The 21,847-nt window shown below is 48.0% G+C and overlaps 1 protein-coding gene across 4 annotated transcripts in view; it reads left to right on the top strand.

The window, feature by feature from the left end:
• The window catches only part of ASTN2 (astrotactin 2), an 826,144-nt gene that overhangs the window by 586,395 nt on the left and 217,902 nt on the right, over positions 1 to 21,847 (top strand). For all 4 annotated transcript variants that reach the window (XM_046684656.1, XM_046684665.1, XM_046684648.1 and 1 more), the window contains exons 14-16: positions 3,635 to 3,759; positions 7,742 to 7,846; positions 10,862 to 11,041. In XM_046684656.1, coding sequence (XP_046540612.1) covers positions 3,635 to 3,759; positions 7,742 to 7,846; positions 10,862 to 11,041 — 410 coding nt within the window. The remainder of the gene's footprint in view (positions 1 to 3,634; positions 3,760 to 7,741; positions 7,847 to 10,861; positions 11,042 to 21,847) is intronic.

Raw genomic sequence — 21,847 nt, 5'->3', positions numbered from 1 at the left:
ACATGAGCACTGAGAATCTGAATTCGGTGTCTGACCACCTGAGTTTAAGCCAGCACCCCGCCAGCCTCCCCGTCATCTTTGCCAGGTGGGTGGATTCTGAAGCTGCTGTCTGGGTTCCATCTGAGGTTCTCAGCACAGCGGAATTTTGCCAGCGACTGCTGTTCCTGTTATGTTTGGCCTCCCGTGAGAGCTGATTGATGAGAAGGCCCTGGGCGCCCTCTGCTGGCAGAGGCCACGCAGAACTTGTGGCCATCACCCAGGTGGCCATCAAAGGGACCAGTCCTGAGGGACTGTCCTTGGTCCTTGGTCTTTGCTGTTGTTGTCTTGTCATTCCCTGCTTCATCCTTGGCTCCCTCCCTCCCAGCCTTCCGCACTGGCCTGCAAACTTCCACCCTCCCAACTTCTCCCTCCTTCTCATGCACTTCCTCAAGATCCTGCCTGCTTCCTGGAAGCTCAGGGGAAAAGCTTCCTCCAAGAAAGGGGACCATGAGCCAGGCCCTTGGCCATCCTGAGGTTGCCCACTGTGCTGCCTCCCGTGGTTCCTTCAGGGTCGGATTTGTCAGAGCCAAGCCCGGCTTAACCAGAAGACAGATGGCTTGGAGAAGAGGGACGTGAGGATGGAAAGGGTGATCCTGTCTCTCTTCCTCTGCAATTATAAAAACGTTGGCAGAGAAGATTCGAAATGGAGACCCCCCAGGTGGTAAAGTGAAAAAAAGATAAGCTTGCCTTCAGATCTCTTTTCCTAAGTACACCTGGTGGATAAGTCCAGGGAAGTCGCTTCACGTCTTGGAGCCTCCGTTACCCTGTTGGTTGCATAGGGAGTATACTCGTGTCCATCTCCTGGCATTGGAGTGAGGACTGGCGAGGTCACATAGAGAATAGAGTACCTGCTTGGTGGTCAAGTCATCATGAGCAGCAGAGCCCTTTTCCCAGCTCAGTGCACCCATGGGTGCAGAGGCTCTTCCAGCTTTGACAGTCCCTGTATGCCATGGGCAGGCCCTTTAGCGCTCTGCACCTGACCAGTGATGACGAGTGTGGCTCTGGGGCAAGATGGCCTAGCATCTCCAGTTGCTTTGTGCTTCAGCTTTCCAATCTCTAAACTGGGGGTCTTTACGGCACCTACTTCATAGAGTTGGGTGAGGACTAATGCTAAGTCCTGGGAACAGTGCCTAGTGCACAGCAAGTGCTCAGTAAAGGCTATTATTATCATTGTGATCACCATTTCACTAAGGCAGGCTGAATAGCTTTTATGACCCCCGTTTTACAGATGAGAAAACTGAGGTTTGAATGCTTTGCTAGGATGAGGTGTGGGCAGAACTGGAGCCCAGGCTTCAGAGCCGTCATCACTTCTCAGCCTTGCCCTCCCCTACCCATAAAACAAGTGCTTGGGTCTCATGGGAGAAGGGTTCCGGAAGCATCCAGCCCACCCAGAATTCCTGATGGCCGGGCCCCACTGACTCTTCTGAATGGCTAATTCGTTGTCTCCCAGTTAATCTGGGAAGATGCAGCGGACAGGGGAGAATGCAGTCTCTCTCTGCATCCCTAGCATCCAGCTCAGGGCTCACCCCGAGTGTGTGCTCAGCGTGTGATAGTCAAGTGAGCAGGGCATGGGGACACCTCTCTACCCCGCTGTGTCTTTGAGAGCAGATCTGTATCACCAGAGGCCACCTTACAAGCAAGACAAGAGGAAATTTAGTTCCTTAGACTCTGGCAAGTGTTATGTGCTGCTTGGGACACTTACATTGCCCCTGGCAGGCTGTCTTTTTCTATTCACATTGCTGTTCCATATGCCCATGTTTGCAGACACATCACAGGCCAACCACAAACACCTAGGCAGGAGCCATGATCACGGGCACACATGGAGGTGTAAACCAGTACAGCTCCATAGACAGGGGCACACTGACACAGACAAACAAAATAGCATGCTTAATTGTACAAGGGTGGACCTAGAATCTTACCATCATGGACATATATCCCCGCACAGACAGTCCCAGGCCCAGTGGCTCACCTCCCCAGATTCATAGTCAGACAGACCGGGGTTCAAATCCCAACTCTTCCCAAATCCCAACTCATTTTTTCTTGTCTGTAAAATAAAGATAATCATAACTATTTTGTGGGTTGCTGTGAAGATTTAATGATAAAATGGATGTAAAGTGCTTAGCCAGATCCTAGCAAATCATAAGGCTTCAGTAAAAAAATTGTCAGAGATGACGATGATGATGATGATGATGATGACAAAGATGCTGGTGATGTTGGTGATGTTGAAGATGGGGATAATGTCTCCTCCTCTGGGCTCTGATCTTGCTCAGGGATCAGACACGGAGAAGGTGTTCACTAAATGGATGAATCAATGGTGAGCTTCGCAGGTGGCTGGGGGAGTGCGTGGGGACGTGAGGCACAGACAGGAAGTAACCCAGGCCACTGGACGCTTGTATAGCTGGTTTTGAACTGCCCGAGGCCCAGGCTTCAAAGGCATTGCTTTGGCATCGCATATTTTCGTTGTCTTCTTTCTGATTTTCATTTCGAGGTTGCCCATTCCAGGTGGCAAAACAAAGCAATAAACATCTGCCTCCCCTTGTTCTCCTCCTCCCCCTCCTCCTCCCTTTCCTCCTCCTCTCCAGATTGTAATTAATGTCTCTGACTCTGAGGGGCTCTGAATACGAAGGGACCTCAAAAGTCAGATTTTAAATATAGAAACGCCCTCGATACCATCCATGCCAAGCGGTTGTCAAGTTTCCTGCTTGCAAACTCCCAGTAACAGGGAGCTCATTACCTCTCTGGCAGATCTACCGTCTAGAAGATTGAAGCCTTCCTCCCTGGGATGTGCTATCACCATCCCACCCTCCTTGAGACTATCTTTGTTCAGGATTCAGTCCCCTGCGGTCACACAGAGGTCTGTCTTCTGTTTCCTGGGATGGCCCTACAGGGAAGGGCTAGAGGCACCATAGAAGTTAGGGCAGAAGAAGAGCACTAGCCTGGGAGTTAGGAGACCGAGTTTGAGTCTAACCCATTGGTTGTCTGTGAGTGAGTCACTCCCCTTCTCCAGGCCTCGGTTTCCCTATGTGTAAAAGAAAGAGTTTGAGCCAAAAGATCTCTTAAGGTCCCTCCACTTTAACAAACACACGTCCGTTCTTTCAAGGCTTCTTTCTCCAGCTTACGCTGGCTCCCTCTTTGTTTAAGCACTCGATGCTTTTCTGAGTTCCCTCCCATCCTGGCTCACCATTGTTATTGCTTCTGCAGGGGGACAGTTAGCAGCCAAATGTACGGTTTATAGAGCATCAGACTGTGTCTTAAGCAATTGGCAGCTTTATGCCATTAAGTGTTTACAGCTACCCTGAGATCTCACTTCATAGACAAGGAGACTGAGGTTCTGAGTGAACCAATAGCTTGCGTGAGACTGTGCAGCTAGGAAGTGGTGGGCCAATATGTGAGCCGCAGCCTGCCAGATTCTAGAGCCTATCATTAGCACCATGTTCTCAGAGGTAGGATTCAGGGAGCCAGAGGCATCATAGCAAGGCCACCCAACCTGTCACAAGTTTCTCTATTCTGACTACAAGCTCCCTGCGCTCCTGCCCTGCAGCCCCCAGCCGCCTCCACTTCCTCGATTTGGCAGTCTCTCTGCTCCTCTCCACAGGGAGAACAACTTCATCAAGGACTTTCCTCAGCTGGCCGATGGGCTGTTGGTGATCCCGCTGCCGGTGGAGGAGCAGTGCCGGGGGGTCCTCTCCGAGCCCCTCCCGGACCTCCAGCTGCTCACTGGTAAGACACACATGCCGGACCCCTCCCCAGCCTCCCTCACTAGGCACCTGGCCTCCAGGTGCATATCCATCCTCAGCACATCCAACGTTGGCCCGGCCAGTCTCCGACTTTGTGAGGGACGGGATGCGAGGGACCTGCCATTTCTCAGGCACCTGCTGTGGGCCCTGCAGAACCAGGAGCTTCCCTGAGACTCCAGACTCTGAGCTGAGGCCAGATTTACTCTCTTAGCAAATTTCTAGTATACAATACAGTATTATTCACTATAGTCACCACGCCCTGCACTAGATGCCCAGAACTTAGTCATCCCGCATAACTGAACTGAACTGTTGTACACTTTGAGCAAATCTCCCCATTTCCCGCCTCCCCACCCCATCATCCCACTCTCTGCTTTTATGAGTTCAACTTTTTCAAATCCCACAAAGAAGTGAGATTATGCAGTATTTGTCTTTCTGTGTCTGGCTTATTTCACTAGGTTTATTTTTAAATCATTCTAAAATAAAATCACTGGACCCTCCCCCCCCCCCCAGAAGCCTCTCTCACTTGAAAGCACTTCAGTTACACAGCTTGTTTTTGAACGTGGGTGCTGAGCCATCCTATAGAGTAGATATTATTTTTCCCATTTTATAGATGAGGAATCTAGACTCAGAGAGGTGAAGGGGCCAGCCCAAGGTCACACAGCAAATGTGCCAGGAACCAGATGCGGTGGCTCCGGGTCTTCTGCCCTTTTCACTCCACTCTGCAGCTCCCGCCCTCCTGCCCTGTCTGTCTGTTACCGAGAAGCTATCTTTTGCAGGCTCTCCTGGGGCTCCAGATTTTCTGTCCCACTTCAGGGTGTCCTTCTGCGCCTCGGCCTCTCCCAGTTCCTCTCCTACCCTTTTCTTGGGGACTTTCCTAAGATGTAAGGCCCCTGGCTCTGCCTTTGTGATACAGTAGTTGGAGGTGTCAGCCTCTGTCCAGGGAGAATGGTCACTCTGATGGATGATGAAGCCGCTTGGATGAGAGGGAAGTTGTCCCCCTGGGAAGACCCTGTGATGTGACAGAGTTAGGTTTGACTCCCTCTCTATCCCTTGCAAGCTCTTGAGACCCTTGTGCAAATCCTCTAACCTCGGTGAGCCTTTCTTGTAAAGGGGCATGGACGGGGTTGAGAACCCACGTGTGCTGAGGGTCTTGCGCAGGTCTGGCACTGTGCATGTGTTAGACATGTGACCCTGCAAGGAGGCTATTGTCCCCTTTTAAACTGGTTCAAGGACTCATTTTAGTCCAAGGCCACAAGGCTAGTCTAGACTTGACTCAAGACTTCAGCCCACTGGGTCTTGGCTTCAAAGCTGGTGCCATATCCACTCTCCTACCTCACCTTCCTGACCTGTCCTACTTCAAAGAAGGACCCAGATGTAAATCAAATGAAAGCACGGATGTAAAAATGCTTTGTATAATGTGTCTAAAAACTGCTGTGTCTTCTTTAATTTTCATTTTTCATAAAGTGATGAGGAAATCAGGCCTGCAATATCCCTGCTGAGTGACTCTCCTTCTTGGATACCCCCAGTGACGGGGAGTTCACTACCTCTTAAAGGAGACATTGCCATGATCCATGGGGAGGTGCTGTGCTCGAATGGAAAGGACCCTGGATCTGTCACTGACCATTGTGTGTCCTTGGGCAGATTCCCTCTCTGAGCTTCAGTTTCTCCTTCTGAAAAATGGGGTATAACAATTATTTTTCAGGGTGGTGATGAGAATTGGAGATCATGGGTATCAAATGCTTGGTACGTTGTGGTTCTGGGTTAGTGGTATAAATTGTTAGGATTATTTGTTTTAATTTGAGCATCTTTGGAAGCATCATAATAAAGGAATGCTACATTTCAAGACTTTAAAGAAATTTTTTGATACTCAGAAAACATACCTCCTCCCACCCCAGAGCTTCATTTACCCCTAATCTGTGGGTGGGGCTCTAGGATAGAGTCAGGTAAGATGGGAGTCAGGGATCAGGTAAGGACTAGGGATGAGTTTATGATCAGGAATGAGATGGAAGCGAGGGAATGAGCCAGAAAATAGGTATTTATTGAGAGCATACTATCTGCCAGGATCTTCTAGGCCCGGCAGGAGTGGGACTAATACGGACCATAGCCTCAACCTCAGGAAGCTCACATTCCACTGGAGGAGTTTATATTCCAGGCTGGAATCCAGGAAGGACCAGGGTTGGGGGAAAGTGTAGGATGGAATGATGACCACTTACAGGGAGGCCCAGGGATGGGGTGAAGGACAGAGAAGATGGCTTTATAAATTTCTTGATAAGCAGGAGAGGTATTATTTCTTTTTCTTCTGGACATCATGCCACCAAGTGAATGGGCTGCGTCAGAATGTTCTGCCTCCCTTTCTTAGGGATGGGCCAAGCCTGCTCTGAATTTGGACGAACACGAAAAGATGGAGCAGAGGCTGCCAGAGCCCTGGTATCTAGTCTTTTTGTGAAAACTGTTTTCTGTGCCCTGGCTCGAAACATGGCCCTCTCCTTCCTCCCCCACCTGCTGTCCTTCCCTCCCCGGCCTCTGCAGAGAAAGGACAGGACAGGCAGAGCGGATAAACAGAGGGGACATATTTATAACAAAACAACCTCGCTCCAGTAGACATATCTTTGGGGATCATGAATATTTTACTTTAAAATGAAAGCCTCTGAGAAACTATATTATTCCTGAAAAGGCTAAGGAGGAAGAAAAAAAAGAAGTTGACAGTAATGGACAACTTTAATACTGCAGTAATGTCCGGGAAGAAATCATTTGTCCCGATGAGATTCTCTTTTTAATCTTGGTATCAAATATCTCTCTAAGTGCCTCCTCACCAGGGGACAAGAGAAGAGGAGAGAAAATGTGCCTGCCATTTGCAGAGGATACATAACAACAATAATAATAACTGCTGATGTGACTAGCATCTCTTTTTCATATATTTTTTTCCTGATTAGGAAAAACAGGGTTTGCAATGCTTAGAGCAGGAAATGTAGAAAGCGGAAAAGGATATAAATCAGAAAACAAGAATCTTTTAGACACCCACCACCCAAAGTTAACCACTTGCAAACATGCCTTGTGTTTTTTGTCCTTTGCTTATTTTGTGCCTCTACCTGTGTTTCCCAGAGTGCATTCTATGGAACCTGAATTCCAGTGATCTCTTTGTAAAAACGGGGTTCCTTAGTCAAAGAACTTTGAGAAATGTTGCACACCTCCTTCATGGAGCTTTAAAAAGCCTATTAATTGATTGAAGGTGCTGAGAAATTACACAGTTTTTGAAAAATCTTGTTCAACTGTGTTTAGCTAGTGTTCCTCAGTCTTACTTGAAACAAGAACCTTTTATGTATGTGTGTCTATATTTTATGTGATGCATGCAGACATCCAATGTTTCCGGGTTAGGAAGCAATGATCTACATAAGGGTAGGCAGACATAAAGGGTCAGATAGTAAATGTGTTAGGCTCTGCCCGTGGTTTCTGTTGCGACTGCTTAGCTCTGCTCTTGTCGTGCAAAAGCAGTCATTGGCGATATGTGGTGACCAGGCTGGAGTTTGCTGACCCTACTCTATGTGAACAGTATTTCTAGGTTACCAAAGGGCTTCCACTTCTATTACTTTATTTGAATCTCACACTGTGTCCATGAATTAAGATCAGCATAGGGAGTCATAGTATCAGAAGGGGAAACTGAGGCACCGAGATGCCTAGTGGCCCATGACAAGTCGCCAATAGGGTTAGATGGAGCCAAAAATCTACTCTTGCTTGTAGAATAAAGGGGCCTTGCAAGCTGTTGGGCAGAGAGAAGAAGCAGGGTTGGGCCTGAGATCAGAGGCCTGGAGGTGGGGTTTGGATAAAGCTGCTGGCCCCAGTGAGAGCCCACTCACTAAGGCCCAGTCTCTGTCTACCTGGAAGAGGTGGCCTAGGGCTGGGGGTGGGGGCTGGGTGAGAGACCGCTAAGTGCTGGGCACACGTGACCTTCTTATTTCCTCCCCCAGGAGACATCAGGTATGATGAGGCCATGGGTTACCCCATGGTGCAGCAGTGGCGGGTCCGGAGCAACCTCTACCGTGTGAAACTCAGCACCATCACCCTCTCAGCAGGTGAGGCCCACCGCCCAGGCAGCCAGGGGACTTGGCGTAACTCAGCACACATTTCCAAGGACCTAGGGTGTGCCAGGCCCTGTGCTGGTACTGGGGATGTTGAGGGAATGAGGCCACACTCTTCCTGCCGTCAAGGAGCTCCCAGGGAGAAAGGGTGGATAAGCAGAGCGTGACGTCCACACTTTGCATAGGTCAATGCAATAATGGGGTAGTGGTGGCCCGGAAGAGGGAGCTACCCATTCTGGGGAGTCAGAGAGGCTTCCTGGAGGAAGGGGCATCTGAATAGGAGAGAGGGGGTACATGACAATCTAAGTCACATTTATGTTCTCAAAGGTTTGTGGACTACAAGTTCTTCTCAGGCATTGGTTCCTCTGGTCTCTCCTAGCTGGTTTCTTTTCCTGCCCATCTCCTGCACAACAACACATACCCTCCTCCAACACACACACACATGCCTTGTCCATACTTTTCCCACAAGAACCCTGCGCTCCAGCTGATGGGGACTATTTGTGGTTCTCAAAATGAGACATGTTCTTTCATGCCTCTGTGACTTTGCACATGCTGTTCCCTCTGCCTGGATCTCCTTGCCCGGGGAACATACACTGCAGTACTCAGAGATGCCTCCCGCATTCTCCATTCCCCTGAGAATAACTCAAGGAATTCCCTGTGCTCAACTACCTGTATGAAAGCACTAACAGATACTTGATTCTCCTCTGAATCCTATCTGTCTCCCCCACTGACCTGAGAACTGCGGGTGGGGCTTGGGTCCTATTTATTCCTGGATTCTCTATTCCTGTATTCTCTGTAAGAAACAGAGAATCAGTACATCGTTGGTGCTCGTGTTTGATGAAGGACTAAAAAAAAAATAAATGAAAACTGAAAAATAAGGAATGAGTGGAAGACTCTGCAAAGATGGGGCCTGGCCTACGATTTTCTATCCTTACTCAGCTCTGCCACTGGGTTATTGTCCGAGTGTCTCCTCATTATCCACAGCTCTTTTCTTTTTCAATATCACTTTGTTCACAAGCAACACGGAGCTCTTCTAGCCTGGGAATCAAAGGATTTCACTCTCTGGGAGGTACAAATAGTAATTATTGCTGATCTCAACAAAACACTTTATAATGTTTTATGTCTTATGACTTACATCAGTCCTGCGAGGAAGGCATTATTTATCCCACTTTTTTCCAGATAAAGAAACGGAGAGTCAGAGAGGTTAAGTAACTTGACCAATGCCACACAGCTTGTAACTGGCGGAATAGGAGCAGAGCCAGAATTTGATTGCAGTTTTGTCTGCCTAGATGAAAAGCCACAGGGCATCTCCATAGTGCTGTTTATTTATTACTTAACAGAAACTGTCTCATCATTAACACTGCTCTATTAATTACCCAGTTGCATGAGTTAACAGGCTGATGGAGAGTTGTTCTAATCAAGCACCCATTCTTTGAGCCGTGTGTCTGTTTTCTCTACCACCCCCACCCTCACACCACACTTGTGAAGCAGACTGCGATGTTCCTGTTAGAACTACAAAGGTGTATCTGCTTTAATTAATCAGTAATGATGCTCCTGAGAACCCCCTTGAAAATCAACTGTTGGCAAATTGGAGCTCATTTTTAATGTTGGAGAGGAGCTTGCTCTTTTAGATTTTACTTTGATGCGGTGCAGAATCGGTTGTTCCTGTAACAATCATGGTTGCTGTGTCTGCCACGTCCCAGGAACTGTGCCGTGTACCTGGTTGGGTGGAAGTGAGGCAGGATGCATGGGATGTGCACGCTCAGAGACCAATAGGACAGAGCTTCTGCTTTCAAGGTGGTGTGTGTTGAAGGTGCAGAGACCAGGTGCCCCTGGCCAGGATGGTATGAAAGGCTTCTCAGGGGTGGAGTGACTTCCCAGGGCCTTGAAGCATGGATGGGGAGGCCATTTCAGGTGAAAGGTGGGGTGTCTGTGTGTGCATGTGCACATTGCGTGGTAGGAGTTGTGGGGGCGTGGTGTAAGTGAAGAAAGGATGGTGGAAATCCCAGGTCAGAAGAAGTAAGAAAATTGACATGGCTGGAGGTAAATTCTGATGTAGGTGAGTCATGGGAATGACCTTGGAGGTCTGGGATGACCACGTAAGGTCATTGGGCTTTATGCAGTAGCAGGAAGGATCCCAGGAAGGTCTTAAGGCTCCTGGAGAATAGCTTGGAGACTTGCCTGTTGGAGAAAGGAGAGGTAAGGGGAACATGGTCACTGAGTGACTGCTGGGCAGGCCCCATGCTAGGCACTGAGGACTTAGGTCTCTCTGGCATGGGACCAAGGACAATGGAGCAGGAAGGAGGCGCTCGGCAATGTACGGGGAGAAAACGTAGAACTGTTTCAGGGAGGCAACGGCAGGCGCAGAAAGGGAAGCGGTGTTACAGGAAGCGAAGCCAGGGATCCCATCTGAGGACACAGAGTATCTGCTGAGCCTGAGCCGGTGCAGCCCCGGGACTCCAGCTGCAGACTGTTCAAGCCCTGGATTACTGGGTGCGGTGGAAAGTGCATGCACTTTGGAGTGAGGACAGAAGTGGGCTGGCATCCCAGCTGCTCTGGCTGGAGGACCAAGGCAAGTCATTTACGCCTCTGACTTAGACTTGCTCGTCTACACAGCATGGGTGGTTGTGGCTGGGGTTGCAGTGTTGGGCTAAGGTTAAATTAGACAAAGTGGGTGAAACACCTGGCGGTGTGCCTGGTACGTGTTAGTTCTCAGCAGACATCACTTTGGTTTCCTGATCGTGACTTTCACGTCCTGTGGTCTAGGTCGCCGGCTTTAGTCCTTCCTCTGCTGTCAAGTCCCTCTTGGTTGTGGTGTCTTGTGCGTCCACCAGGGAGAGCAGTCTTTGCTCTGTAAGTGAGGGAATGCTGAGCATGTCTGAACTGGTGCAGCCACCAGGCTAACACTGGAAATCAAATCCACTCTGGAAAGAGCCCCTTGCCGCTTATAATTTGCCCGCCATCCACCTCCCAAGTCTGACCCCCTCCATGTGCTCCTTCTCCGTCCAGGCTTCACCAACGTCCTCAAGATCCTGACCAAGGAGAGCAGTCGGGAGGAGCTGCTGTCCTTCATCCAGCACTACGGCTCCCACTACATCGCAGAGGCCCTCTATGGCTCTGAGCTCACCTGCATCATCCACTTCCCCAGCAAGAAGGTCCAGCAGCAGCTGTGGCTCCAGTACCAGAAAGGTAAGCCTGGAGGGCTTGTTGGAGGTGGCGGCCACGAGGGGTATGGAGGTAAGGCTGCTGGGGAGATAACTGAGCTCTTTGGAGCTAAATCCTGGCTCTGCCACTATAAACTGTGTGACTTTAGGCCAGTTCCTGCCCCTCTCTGGGCTTCAGTCTCACCATGGACAGAATGAGAGGGCTGTATGATGATTTCTCAGGATTCTTTCAGTTCAGGCATTTTCTGAGGCCCCAAGGTACTGTTCTGGACTCCAGAACTCTGGCCTTCTACTGCAGGTTCGTTGTTTCTTACTGTCTCTCATTGAAACAATAGTTTCAAGTCTCTCTCATGGAGAGGCCTTTATCCTCAGGGAAGGTCACCAGATCTTATTTCTCTTCAATTATCAGCTATTATCAGAATTAGAATTTCCTAGGCCAGATGCAGGAGACCAGTCTCTGCCACTCACCTTGGGAAATTCATTCCCTTCCCACTTCAGTTTTCCCTTCCTGTGAAATTGGCACTTAAGTAGCTATTCTTGTCTACTTCTCACATTAAAGGGAAGTGGTTTCTATAATATGTAGAATAAATATAGATAATTTGGGGAAAGATAGAAATATTGCTTAATGCATTATGTACTTTAATAGGTCCATGTGTTCATATCCCCATCTCACCGATGAGAAAATGAGTCTCAGATATGTTAAGTGAAGTGCCCATGCACACACAGAAAATAAGTAGCAGGGCGAGGATTGCTTCATGTTACCACTGTTACTATTGTTATCAATTAATTTAAAAACACATCCTCGATGGAAAGGATGACGAGCAATGTTAAAAGTGTGCATGCACCTCAGCCACCCCAACTCCAAGAACCAAATCAACCACAACTCATAAAACCACAGAATGTGGAGCCAGAAGGGTCTCATGGGGCTCAGCACTCCAGTTTTGCAGTTGGGAAAATTAAGGCCCAGAGTGGGAAGGAAGCTTGCTCATAGTCACACAGCTCTAAGGGCAGGGCCAAGATGGAGTGGCGTGCTCCACTCTCCCTGTCTAGCACCTCCCATGCTGCCCTTCATCCCCGACTGGATGAAACCTCTGTCCATCTGCCTTTGCCATCTCCAGAACCCGTCCTTTTTGTCTCTGCGGTGCTTGCACCCCTGTCGTGGTCTCATCCCTCCCTGCCTCCTGTCTGTAATTGTGTGGGGCACGAGTGGTTTATAGGCGCAGGGAACATAATTGAGTTGTCTGGGAATAGCTCCATTTTATGGCTGTAACAATGACAGTCTTTAAGGAAGTGCATTAAATCAATAGAAGTCTAGTTGTGCTACCCTATAAATAACGTGACACATCATTAAGCAGGGCAATAAGCTTGAGGACTTTGAAGTAATACAATTAGTTTATGTTTATAAAAACCTGCACTCACTCTGGCCACTGAACTAATTTGCCTCATTCCGCATTCGGGGCCAGGCCTGGGACACCGCTCCAATGCTAAATCCCATCCCATCTCCATCCCTGGCTGCTTCCAGGCCTTGGAATTTTTCCCTCCAGAAAATCCCATTCCTCATACAGTCAACGCGTGGAATCTGTTGCAAGTAAGATAGGGAAGGGAGCAGAAAGATTTTGCTGAAACAGCATCTGGGGGCCCCTCTTTAAGACTCAAAGAGTCTTCCAGTTTGCCACAAACTTGCCGGGTGAACTTGGCATGGTAGCTTTTCTCTCTGAGCTTCTAGTGCAAGGGCGCTTTACTTTCTTCCATCCTCCATGCTCGTTCCCAAGAAGAGTGTAGGGATGCACTGAGGCCAACTTACCACTCTGAGTGTGTTTCTTCCTCTCTAACTCCATCTGCTCTGACCACCTAGATGGTACCTCAAACACTATGGTTTTATTTTTTAAATTTGACAGTGATGCTTGGGAGTAGGTGGATGAGAAGCTGGGAATTTTCCCTTGAAGAATTGAAAGAACTCTGGATTCAGAGGGAGCTGGCAACCCTCCTCTCCCCAGCCATCAACTATGTGTTGTTAGCATGGGTTAAGCCAAGGTCCACTGGGAAGAGGTCAGGGTGAATCTGGGTTAGGGGGCTGATCACTCTGCGGGCAGAGCTTGTGGGAAGAGGCTGGATAGAGCAGTGTTGAAGGGGGACAGACAGGATTTCAAGTCCCGATGCCTCTTCTTACAGCCCTGCCGAGTAACCTCGGGCCAAGTGACTTCTAAGTTTTTGTTTCTTTGTGTGTTAAATGATAGGCAGGTTAATTTCTTTGCTTGGCTTTTGGGCAAATGAAATGGGACAATATAGGTAAAATTTAGTAGGCATTAGGTAAGTACATAAGAAACAGTAGCTTAAAATAAAGCGAAAATCATGGGCATCAGCTGAGCATTCTAGTCCTGGCTGCAGCTCCTGCTAATGTGTGACCTCAGCCCTCATTTCTCCTTGGGAAGCACCTATGTCACTAGAAAAGGACAATCCCTGCAAATGTCCTTTCAACCCAGTGAGGGTGGGGCTAGAGGGGTTCCAGGATTCTTTGAAATCTTTGTTTAGCCCCAGACAGTGGCTGCTCCTTGACTGCAATGGCCAAGGCTGGAAGAGGTGGTTGGGAGAAGAGACAACATAGAGCATGGATAAAAACCAGGGACTTTTGCACAGCACTTTACGGTTTACAGACAGCCTTTCCTTGGTCGTCCCACCTACCCCTTGAGGCAAAGAAGGTGAGAGTACTCACCCCTCATCTATGAGAAGGGAAACCTGAAGCTAACAGAAGATAAGGGGCTTGTCAGGGCCACACAGTTTGTTAGTGAATGAGATGGTGTTTGAATTGCAACCTGAGCCCAGATCCAGTGTCCCCAGACATTAGAAACAAATGTCCCAGCCTTTCCATGTTTACTAATGATGGGGCTCTGGCCACTGGTGTGATCCAGGGAAGCCACTGGAAATCATTGGAAAGCTAAGGAAGTTGGGCTGAATGTGCCTGATTAAAATACCTCTCAAGAGTGGTTTATTTTACCCTCATTCCCCTGCGTTCCACAGGGGGAAAACGTCATATTCATCATTCATTAATTTTCTGCTTCACTGATATTTCCCAAGTGCTTCTTCTCTGCAGATCTTGGGCCAGGTACCGGGGCACCACAGTAAAAAACATGTGGGTGCTGTCTTAACTTTCCAACGTTTCATCATTTTTGCCATAGTCTTTTTTCAATCCACTGATAGACATCTGGAAAGATGAAAGGAGCTGGCCGATGGTAGGGAACCCAGTCACTATCATGTGACGGCTCATAGTTTTCGTTTCCTGTGTCAGTTCCCATCAACTGGGGAATGGCTTGTCTAGACCACTTGATGGAGGTCACTGAGATCCCTGGGGTAGCAAGCTCTGATCAGCTAGCAATGTCTGCTCTAGACGCAGAAAGGGGGAGTGGTGGTCAATACCCTACATACGCAATGTACTGTACATATTGTTTTCCCTGTAATAGGACAAAATAAAAGCTAGAATAACAGACCCAGCTTCTGACACTGATCCCAGAGGAGCACTGGGCGTGCCAAGAAGGACTAGAAAGATCCTGGCAGGGAGGTGGGGTTTTATACCACTAAATGGGTATTCTGGGCATTTCCCCACCCTAGAGGGGACTGGAGCACTGGACAGGTCAATTAAATGGTACCTGACAGAAGCCAGGAAGAGCTGGAACTTGGGAGGCAACTAGAGTAGCCGAGGTCATCCCAGGCATGATTAGCATGGAAGCTGCTCAGTCTGTCAGTTTCCTTTAACCATCACCTCTGCCCCAGGCCATGCTCCGAGCACCATGTGAAGTTTTGAGTCTCTTGCCTCAGCTTAATACTTTCACTACAAGCTGCTGTGTTCTTGATATTCCTGTATTTTGAAAAGCTGCCTTTCTGCCAGTCGGGGCCCCATCTCACTCCTTGACTTGATAGTCACGTGCTGGAGAGCTGTGACCTTGATACGTGCATCTTATGTCACGATTAAGATGCTATAGTTATCCTTCCTCTGGATACTTTGAATAAAGACTTCCTTGTTTGGAAGTAAAGCACAGCTTTTGCAGTCAGATTCGCCGTGGTTCAAATCCCAGCTCTACCGCTTACTAGCCATGTGATCTTGGGCAAGTCTGTAAAATCAATTTCCCAATATGCAAAATGCACAGTCATTTTGTGGATCCAAGGAGAGAAGAGACAGATTAACGATGGATCCATCTAGCACTGAGCTGGGCACTTAATTATTATCTTGATCCAAACCATTCCCTCCACCCATGGCTGCCACATCCACTCAGGTAATCATGTTCCCAGATGTATGTGTGTATGTGTAGGTCCACACAGGTGTGTATACAAGTAGGGGAAGAAATGGCTGCTAATTTACTCCCATCTCATCAGTTGACTCAGGACCAAGGACAGGGGTAGATTGGCCTGGGGTGGGGCGGGGCCTGGGTGAGTTGAGCTGGGTGGAGCCAGTGGAGGGAGGGAGCTGCGGAGCTGGACTAGGGAGGTGTGGAAAGGGCTCTGTGACCCTGCACGTTTGTCATCCCTTGTCATTCTCTACTCTGGAAGGATAGCGATGGATGCAGAAATTACCAGTCTGATAGGTTTCCTGAATTTTCAGCTACCTTTTTTTTCATGGAGAAAGTGACTCTGGAAGGAGAAGAGTGTGTGTATGTGAAGGAATTAATTCACTGTGTGTGTGTCTGTGTGTGAGAGAGAGACAGACAGACAGGCACGCAGACAGATAGAGAGAGACAGAAAGACAGAGAGAAACCGATCAACTGAGGGAGGTAGGAGGAGACAGAAAAACAAAGAGAGATAGACAAAGGCAAACTGAAATCCACAAAGAGAAATGGAGAGACAAAGAAAATGCAGAAGAGAAAACGTATGCAATTAATATGCCTTTTGAAGTTTAGAGACTCGGTGACTCTGTGAAAAGACATTCTCCATGTGAAGGTTGCACTGCTCTTGAGTTTAGATTGGGAGAGTCCATGGTATAGAGATGTCCCTGCAGATAAATGCCTGTCACCACCTTTAAAAGATGTTTTATCTCTATTATAATTTCCCAAGACTGTCCGAGGGAATGAATTTCTGCATTTCCATTTGAATTACAATGTACTTTTGAATGTCAGCTGAAATATTCCTAGACTACTTTTTAAAAAAGTTTTGGCTGTTTGAAAGGCAGCCCACGGGTTGAGGTGGGGGGAGGAGAAGGAAAAGATAGTCAAATGTCACCTCCTTTTGTGAGGACAGGTGTGGCCAAGGGGCTGGGGTGAGTTGGAGAACTCTCATGAGCTTTCAGTTTCCTCGGGGAACTTGCTTCAAAGATGGCAACCAGACATGAAAGGAGTCATTCTCAGAGCTGAGACCTGCATGGGTACCAGTTTACTTCCCTGGAGACTTAATCATCTGGGGGCAGTTTTCAGTTCCCACTTGTTTGCCCTTTCATTAGGGTTTGACAGAGGTGACCACTTCCTGCTTGGGGTACTTTCTATGATTGCTTCTGTCGTACCAGATCTTCCTGGTTACCCACCTCCATTCCTGCCTGTTCCTTCTCTGTCTCCTTTGCAGCCTCATCCTCTTCTGTCAAACCCATCAATGGGGTTCCACAGGACCCTGTCCTATAGGCCCCTCTTCCTGGACTGCCATTCTCTCTGTAGGGAACCTCAGCCATGCTATCTGTTACCATCCCTACATTGATGACTCCCACTTTATACCTCCGCCTCCAGGCTTGCCTCTCATATTTGCTATCATGTTAGCTCCCCTGCCTGCCCAAATTCTGCCCACACAGAGTCTTTTTCCAGTGTTCTAGTGAAAAGCCCCAGTACCTGTTTAGAGGCAAAGCCAGAAACCTAAGAGTACTTCTCAACATCTCCCTCTCCCTCGCACCTCCATTTCCAAACCATCCCAAGTCTTACCAAGTTTAATTCTCAAATAGCTCTGGAATTTGCCCACTTTTTTCCATCTCACTGCTGCTGCCCTGTCCCAAGCCACTATCATGGCTTCTCTGGACTCCAGCACTGGTATCCTTCCTGCTCTTCCTGCATCCACTCTTGTCCCCCGTCAATCCAGACACACAGCCCTGAGGACATGGATTAGTCATGGTTCTCCAGAGAGATAGAGCTAAGAGGATGGATGGATGGGTGGATGGATAGATAGATAGATAGACAAAAATCTCTGTATGTATATATGAAATATATCTATATCTATATACTGTTGGTTTTGTCTCTTTGGAGATTACACACACACACACACACACACACACACGCATATATAATGAGGAATTGGCTCATGTGATTATAGGGGCTGAAAAGTTCCAAGCCAAAATCTGCTTAGCAAACTGGAGGCGCAGAAGAGCCAATGGTGTAAGTTCCAGTTCTGAAGCTGGCAGGCTTGAGACCCCAAAACTGATGTTTCAGTTCAACTCTGAAGGCAGGAAAAGTCCAATGTCCAGCTCAAGCGGTCCAGCAGGAGGAGACCCCTCTCACTTGCTGGAAAGTCAGCCCTTTTGTTCTATGCAGGTCTTCAACTGATTAGGTGAGGCCTGTCCAGATTAGGGAGGACAGTGTGCTTTACTCAGAATCCTGATTATCTCATCTAAAATACCCTCACTGACACCTTCACAGACACATCCAGAATAGTGTTTGACCAACTATCTGGGCAGTCTGTGGTCCCATCAAGTAGACATATAAAAATAACCATCACAGGATGTTTCTGAAATGGAGATCACATCATGTCACCCCTTGGATTAAAACTCCTGGGTGCCTTATCACTTCCCAGAGGCTAACTTCCGAACTCCTCCCCATGGCCTCAGGGCCCTCTCAGATCTAATGTGTCCCCAGCCAACCTCTTCAGCCCTGTCTGCTCCCATGCTCTCTGCCTTTCGGTCACACTGAGGCTCACACTCTTTAACTATAACATGGGTCAAAGATCTCAGCCTTGCCACACTCGTCTATGCTAGGGTCCCAGCGTGGCTGTGGGAGGTGGCTGACACCCCTCTCCCCTCCCCTGCACCTTGGCGTCTGTGCAGCTATTTGTTGGATCAGTCTAGCTCTGGGATTGTGTTTTTTCTTGGAGAGAGCAGGGAGGCGGAGGAGGTTAAATATAAGCTGGACACTTTCTAGCCTGCAGCACGCTAAAGGAGAGAGCCAACTTATTTCTCCTCAGAATCATGCAAAAAGACGATACAGGATGTGGTTCATTAAACACAAATAGGCCCATGAGACTGCCGTTTCCACCAGATGAAATTACCAAGAAAAGCATTTGTTCCCTGGTTTAGATTGAGTCCATCTGGAACGAAACACCCTATTCTTTTTCCTATTGGTGCGTACCAAGAATAACAATCCTTCGCATGTGCTCAGCGCCCTGCATCTCACAAAGCACTTTCACGCACATTATTTCATCCAATTTCCTCCTCACAACAAGCCTGTAAGGTAGGCATTGTTATCAGTGCTTCATGCTCGAGGAAACTGAGGCTCAGAAGGATGACATGGCTTGCAGGAGTTCACACCAGGGAACATGGCAGAGCAGGGGTTTGAACCCAGACTGCTTTTATCACAAAGACCATTTTCATCTGACTAGACCGCAGCAGTCACAGGGAACTCTTTAGATGTTGGCATCAGACCCAAGGGAACCGTTTGTGCTCCTCTTCTGTCTCTCTCACCTACGGTTGAAAGAACTGAGGAAAGACTCAGAGTTCAGGCCCTCAGCTTGGTCAGAGGTGGAAATACTGTCTTTACTCACCAATACCCCTCTGCACAACTTGCTTCTCTATCTTAACTTAGGGTCAGCGTTATAAGGTAAAGCCAAACCCTAAAAGGTCAGAGCTGGAAGAGGCCTTAGCAATCACCTAGCCAGGCCTGAGTTCCTCTTTATGAGTCAGTTTATGATCAAATGATAACGACTGCCTGGAATACTTCATTGAAAGAGATTCTGTGTCAGGACAAGGCTCAGCGGTAAAAAAAAATGCAGCGATCACTTAGCAATGTCTGTCATGGGTGTGAGAGCAAGAAACAGTGGCTCATATGTAAGGTGTTTTCCATCCCCATCTAGGCTAGCTAGTCCCATCCTGCAGGTGGGAAAGTTGAGGTCAGCTTATGCAATCAATTCTAACCTGCAGTTGTGAAGAGGCAAATTTAATAACCAGCTGGACACAATTTTTAGTCTTCTCCCTCCTGAAAACTTAGAGCAAATTCAAAGACTCTTTGTTGTCAATGCCCCCTAACATCATCATAGATGGCAGAGCAATTGGTTGGCAGCCTGCCCATTTTCTTATTTCAAGGTACATGCATGCACGCACGCACGCACACACACACACACACACAAATTCATCAGTACCGGAAGCACTAGAGGCTGTTCCCATTGTCCTTCTACTTAGAGGAAGCAATAAGAGATTGACACTGTTGTAAACTAGTTACCCTGATCCCATTCAGACTGGGGCCAAACCGCACTTGTTCCCCCATCACAGTCCCATTCCTAGGAAGGCGAGGCAGAGACTGAGGGAGCAGGATCATTAGACAGTATGCTTCTCTCTTGCAGTCTTGCACTGAGTGTGGAATTTCCCTGGAGATGAATATGGGGCTTTTGTTCTCTCTCTGCCTTCAGCCCCTTAGTGATAACAAAATGGTGTTGAGGGAACATAGATAAAGAGATAGAAGCTTTTGCCTTCTCCAGGTCATTCTCAGCAGGTCAAACCTGCCAACCTGAGAGCAGCCACACTCACTGATTCCATACCACTGGGGCACTTTCCCTCCCCCTCTGTCTCTCCTGTCTTCCTTCATCCCTTCTCCCCACTCCAGCGTCCCACATCAGTGCTTCGAGCCCCTAATATAAGCCAGGCCCTGGATTGGGTGCTGAGGATGCCAAGGTGAGTGAGACATTCCCTGCTCTCCAGGAGCTCACAGTCAAATGAGAAAGATTAACAGATGAACAGACAATTATGACCCTTTTGATAAATGCTGTGATGGAGGAGAACATAAGGGGTGTGTGTGTGTGTGTTTGTAGAGTTGGGAGTGGAGGAGGCAAGGCTGGGAGATGGGCCGCTAACCCCCTGGGGTGGGCTGGGAATTTCCTTGGAGGAACAGATGTCTAAGCAGAGCCCCAGAGGGCATTTGCCATCTGAAGAGGTGGAGAGGGATTCCAGTGGCCAAGATGCAAAGCTGGGTGTGTGGAAAAGCCTGGTGGATGCCGAGTCCTCTCAGGCCAGTAGGGAACAATAGGGCCTGAATCCACTCAGGTGCTGCTGAGGGATGCCATTGCTTCTTTGTTAGAACTTTGAATGTCTTTGTGCTTCCATCTTGCAAATAGTTAGAGAAACTGCCATTGTCTCTGTCCACAGCTGAGAACTCTCGTGAATAGGAGAGGCTGGATCTCCAAATGCCTAAAATTAAGTGAAAACAGGGGCTGGTTTGGGAGGTACCAGGGGAATTGTTAGAAAAACAGATGGACCTTTCAGGGTTGTTATGAAGATGCTATGAAATCATGGGGTGAATTGACCCATAGTTGGAACTCAACACAAATCATTGTTGCCTGCTCCTTTACCAAAGGTGTACCTTTCAGCAAATAACAACCTACAAATCAAGCTGTGTGTGAGTCATCTGTCCCATTTGCCAGATGTGTGACTTAGGGCAAGGCAGTTGGTTTTCTGAGCCTCAATTTCCTTATCTTTAAAATGGGCATAATAATGCTTGCTCCACAGTATTGTTATGAGAATTACATGAAATGATGTCTGTAAAGTGATTATCACTCTACCTGGCATATAAAAAATGCTCAGGAAATGTTAGCTCTTATTATTATCATTTATTGTTGTCCGACACAATCAAGTCAATCAATCAATAATAATTATTATTACTATTCATTTTCCAAAAAAAAAAAAAGCATAATGATGTAGCTCTTTCCAGTCCTGAAACAGTGGCCTAAGATATAAGCCCTCTTCTTTCCAGATCTTCTAAAACCATGGCTGTTTCTCCCTGGCTGATCCACCAGCTTGGGAATTTGAGTCCTGTCTGAACCTGGAGTTGGCAAGAGAAAGCAGAGTTATCAGGAAGCACAGCCTGGAGCCCAGCGGTGGGGTATAGGGGAGCAGCTTTTCACAGCTGAATACCAAGCTTATAGTGGTCAAGAAGAATGTATAGGAGTATGTGTGTGTGTGTGTTTGGGAGTGGGTGACAGAGGAGCAGACAACCATGACTGACTTGCATTGAGTTCCTGCTATGAGTCATTAATTGCATGACCCCAATTGTCCTCCTAACATCTCTGTGAGACCCAGATTATTATGCCCATCCTCCAAATGAGAAAGCTTATCTGCTCAGGGTCACATGGCTGGTGATAGGCAGAGTAAGGATTCTATCCCAGGACTGTCTGACTTCAAAGTCCACATGCCCTATGGCCTCCCTGGAAGAACAGATGCTTTGTACTGAGAACCACTACATGCCCAGGAGGTATGCTGGGCACTTTGCATACACAATCTCATTTAATCCTCACAACAACCCTCTAAAGCTGGTATCTTTCTCCCTAGGAAACTGAGACCTAAGCGGGTAAGATCTATAATCCAAAGGCACACAGCTGGTAAAAGGTATTCTCTCTTGCCTACTCCTTCTTCCATCTTTTCTTGCTCTGATCCTCTCACCATTTGCATTTTGCTCTTACTTAACCAGGGTGGGCACTCCAAAAAGAGTGACCTCTCTGAGATGCATTCCCCGCTCCCCCAACGAATGAGAAGTACTTGGTCAGGAAGAGTGAGAAAAGAGGCAGACAGACCAGCATGATTCCAGCCTGCATGATGTTGGCCAGCTGGCTCCAGATCCTTGTTTCCTAGCAACACCTTGGCTCTGGGTCAGAGTTCAGGCTTTGAGCCAGG

The sequence above is a fragment of the Equus quagga genome, chromosome 1, assembly GCF_021613505.1.
Source record: "Equus quagga isolate Etosha38 chromosome 1, UCLA_HA_Equagga_1.0, whole genome shotgun sequence".
NCBI classification, from domain to species: Eukaryota; Metazoa; Chordata; class Mammalia; order Perissodactyla; family Equidae; genus Equus; species Equus quagga.
Note: the sequence above shows the minus strand (reverse complement) of the source record. Positions and strands in the feature narration are given on the sequence as shown.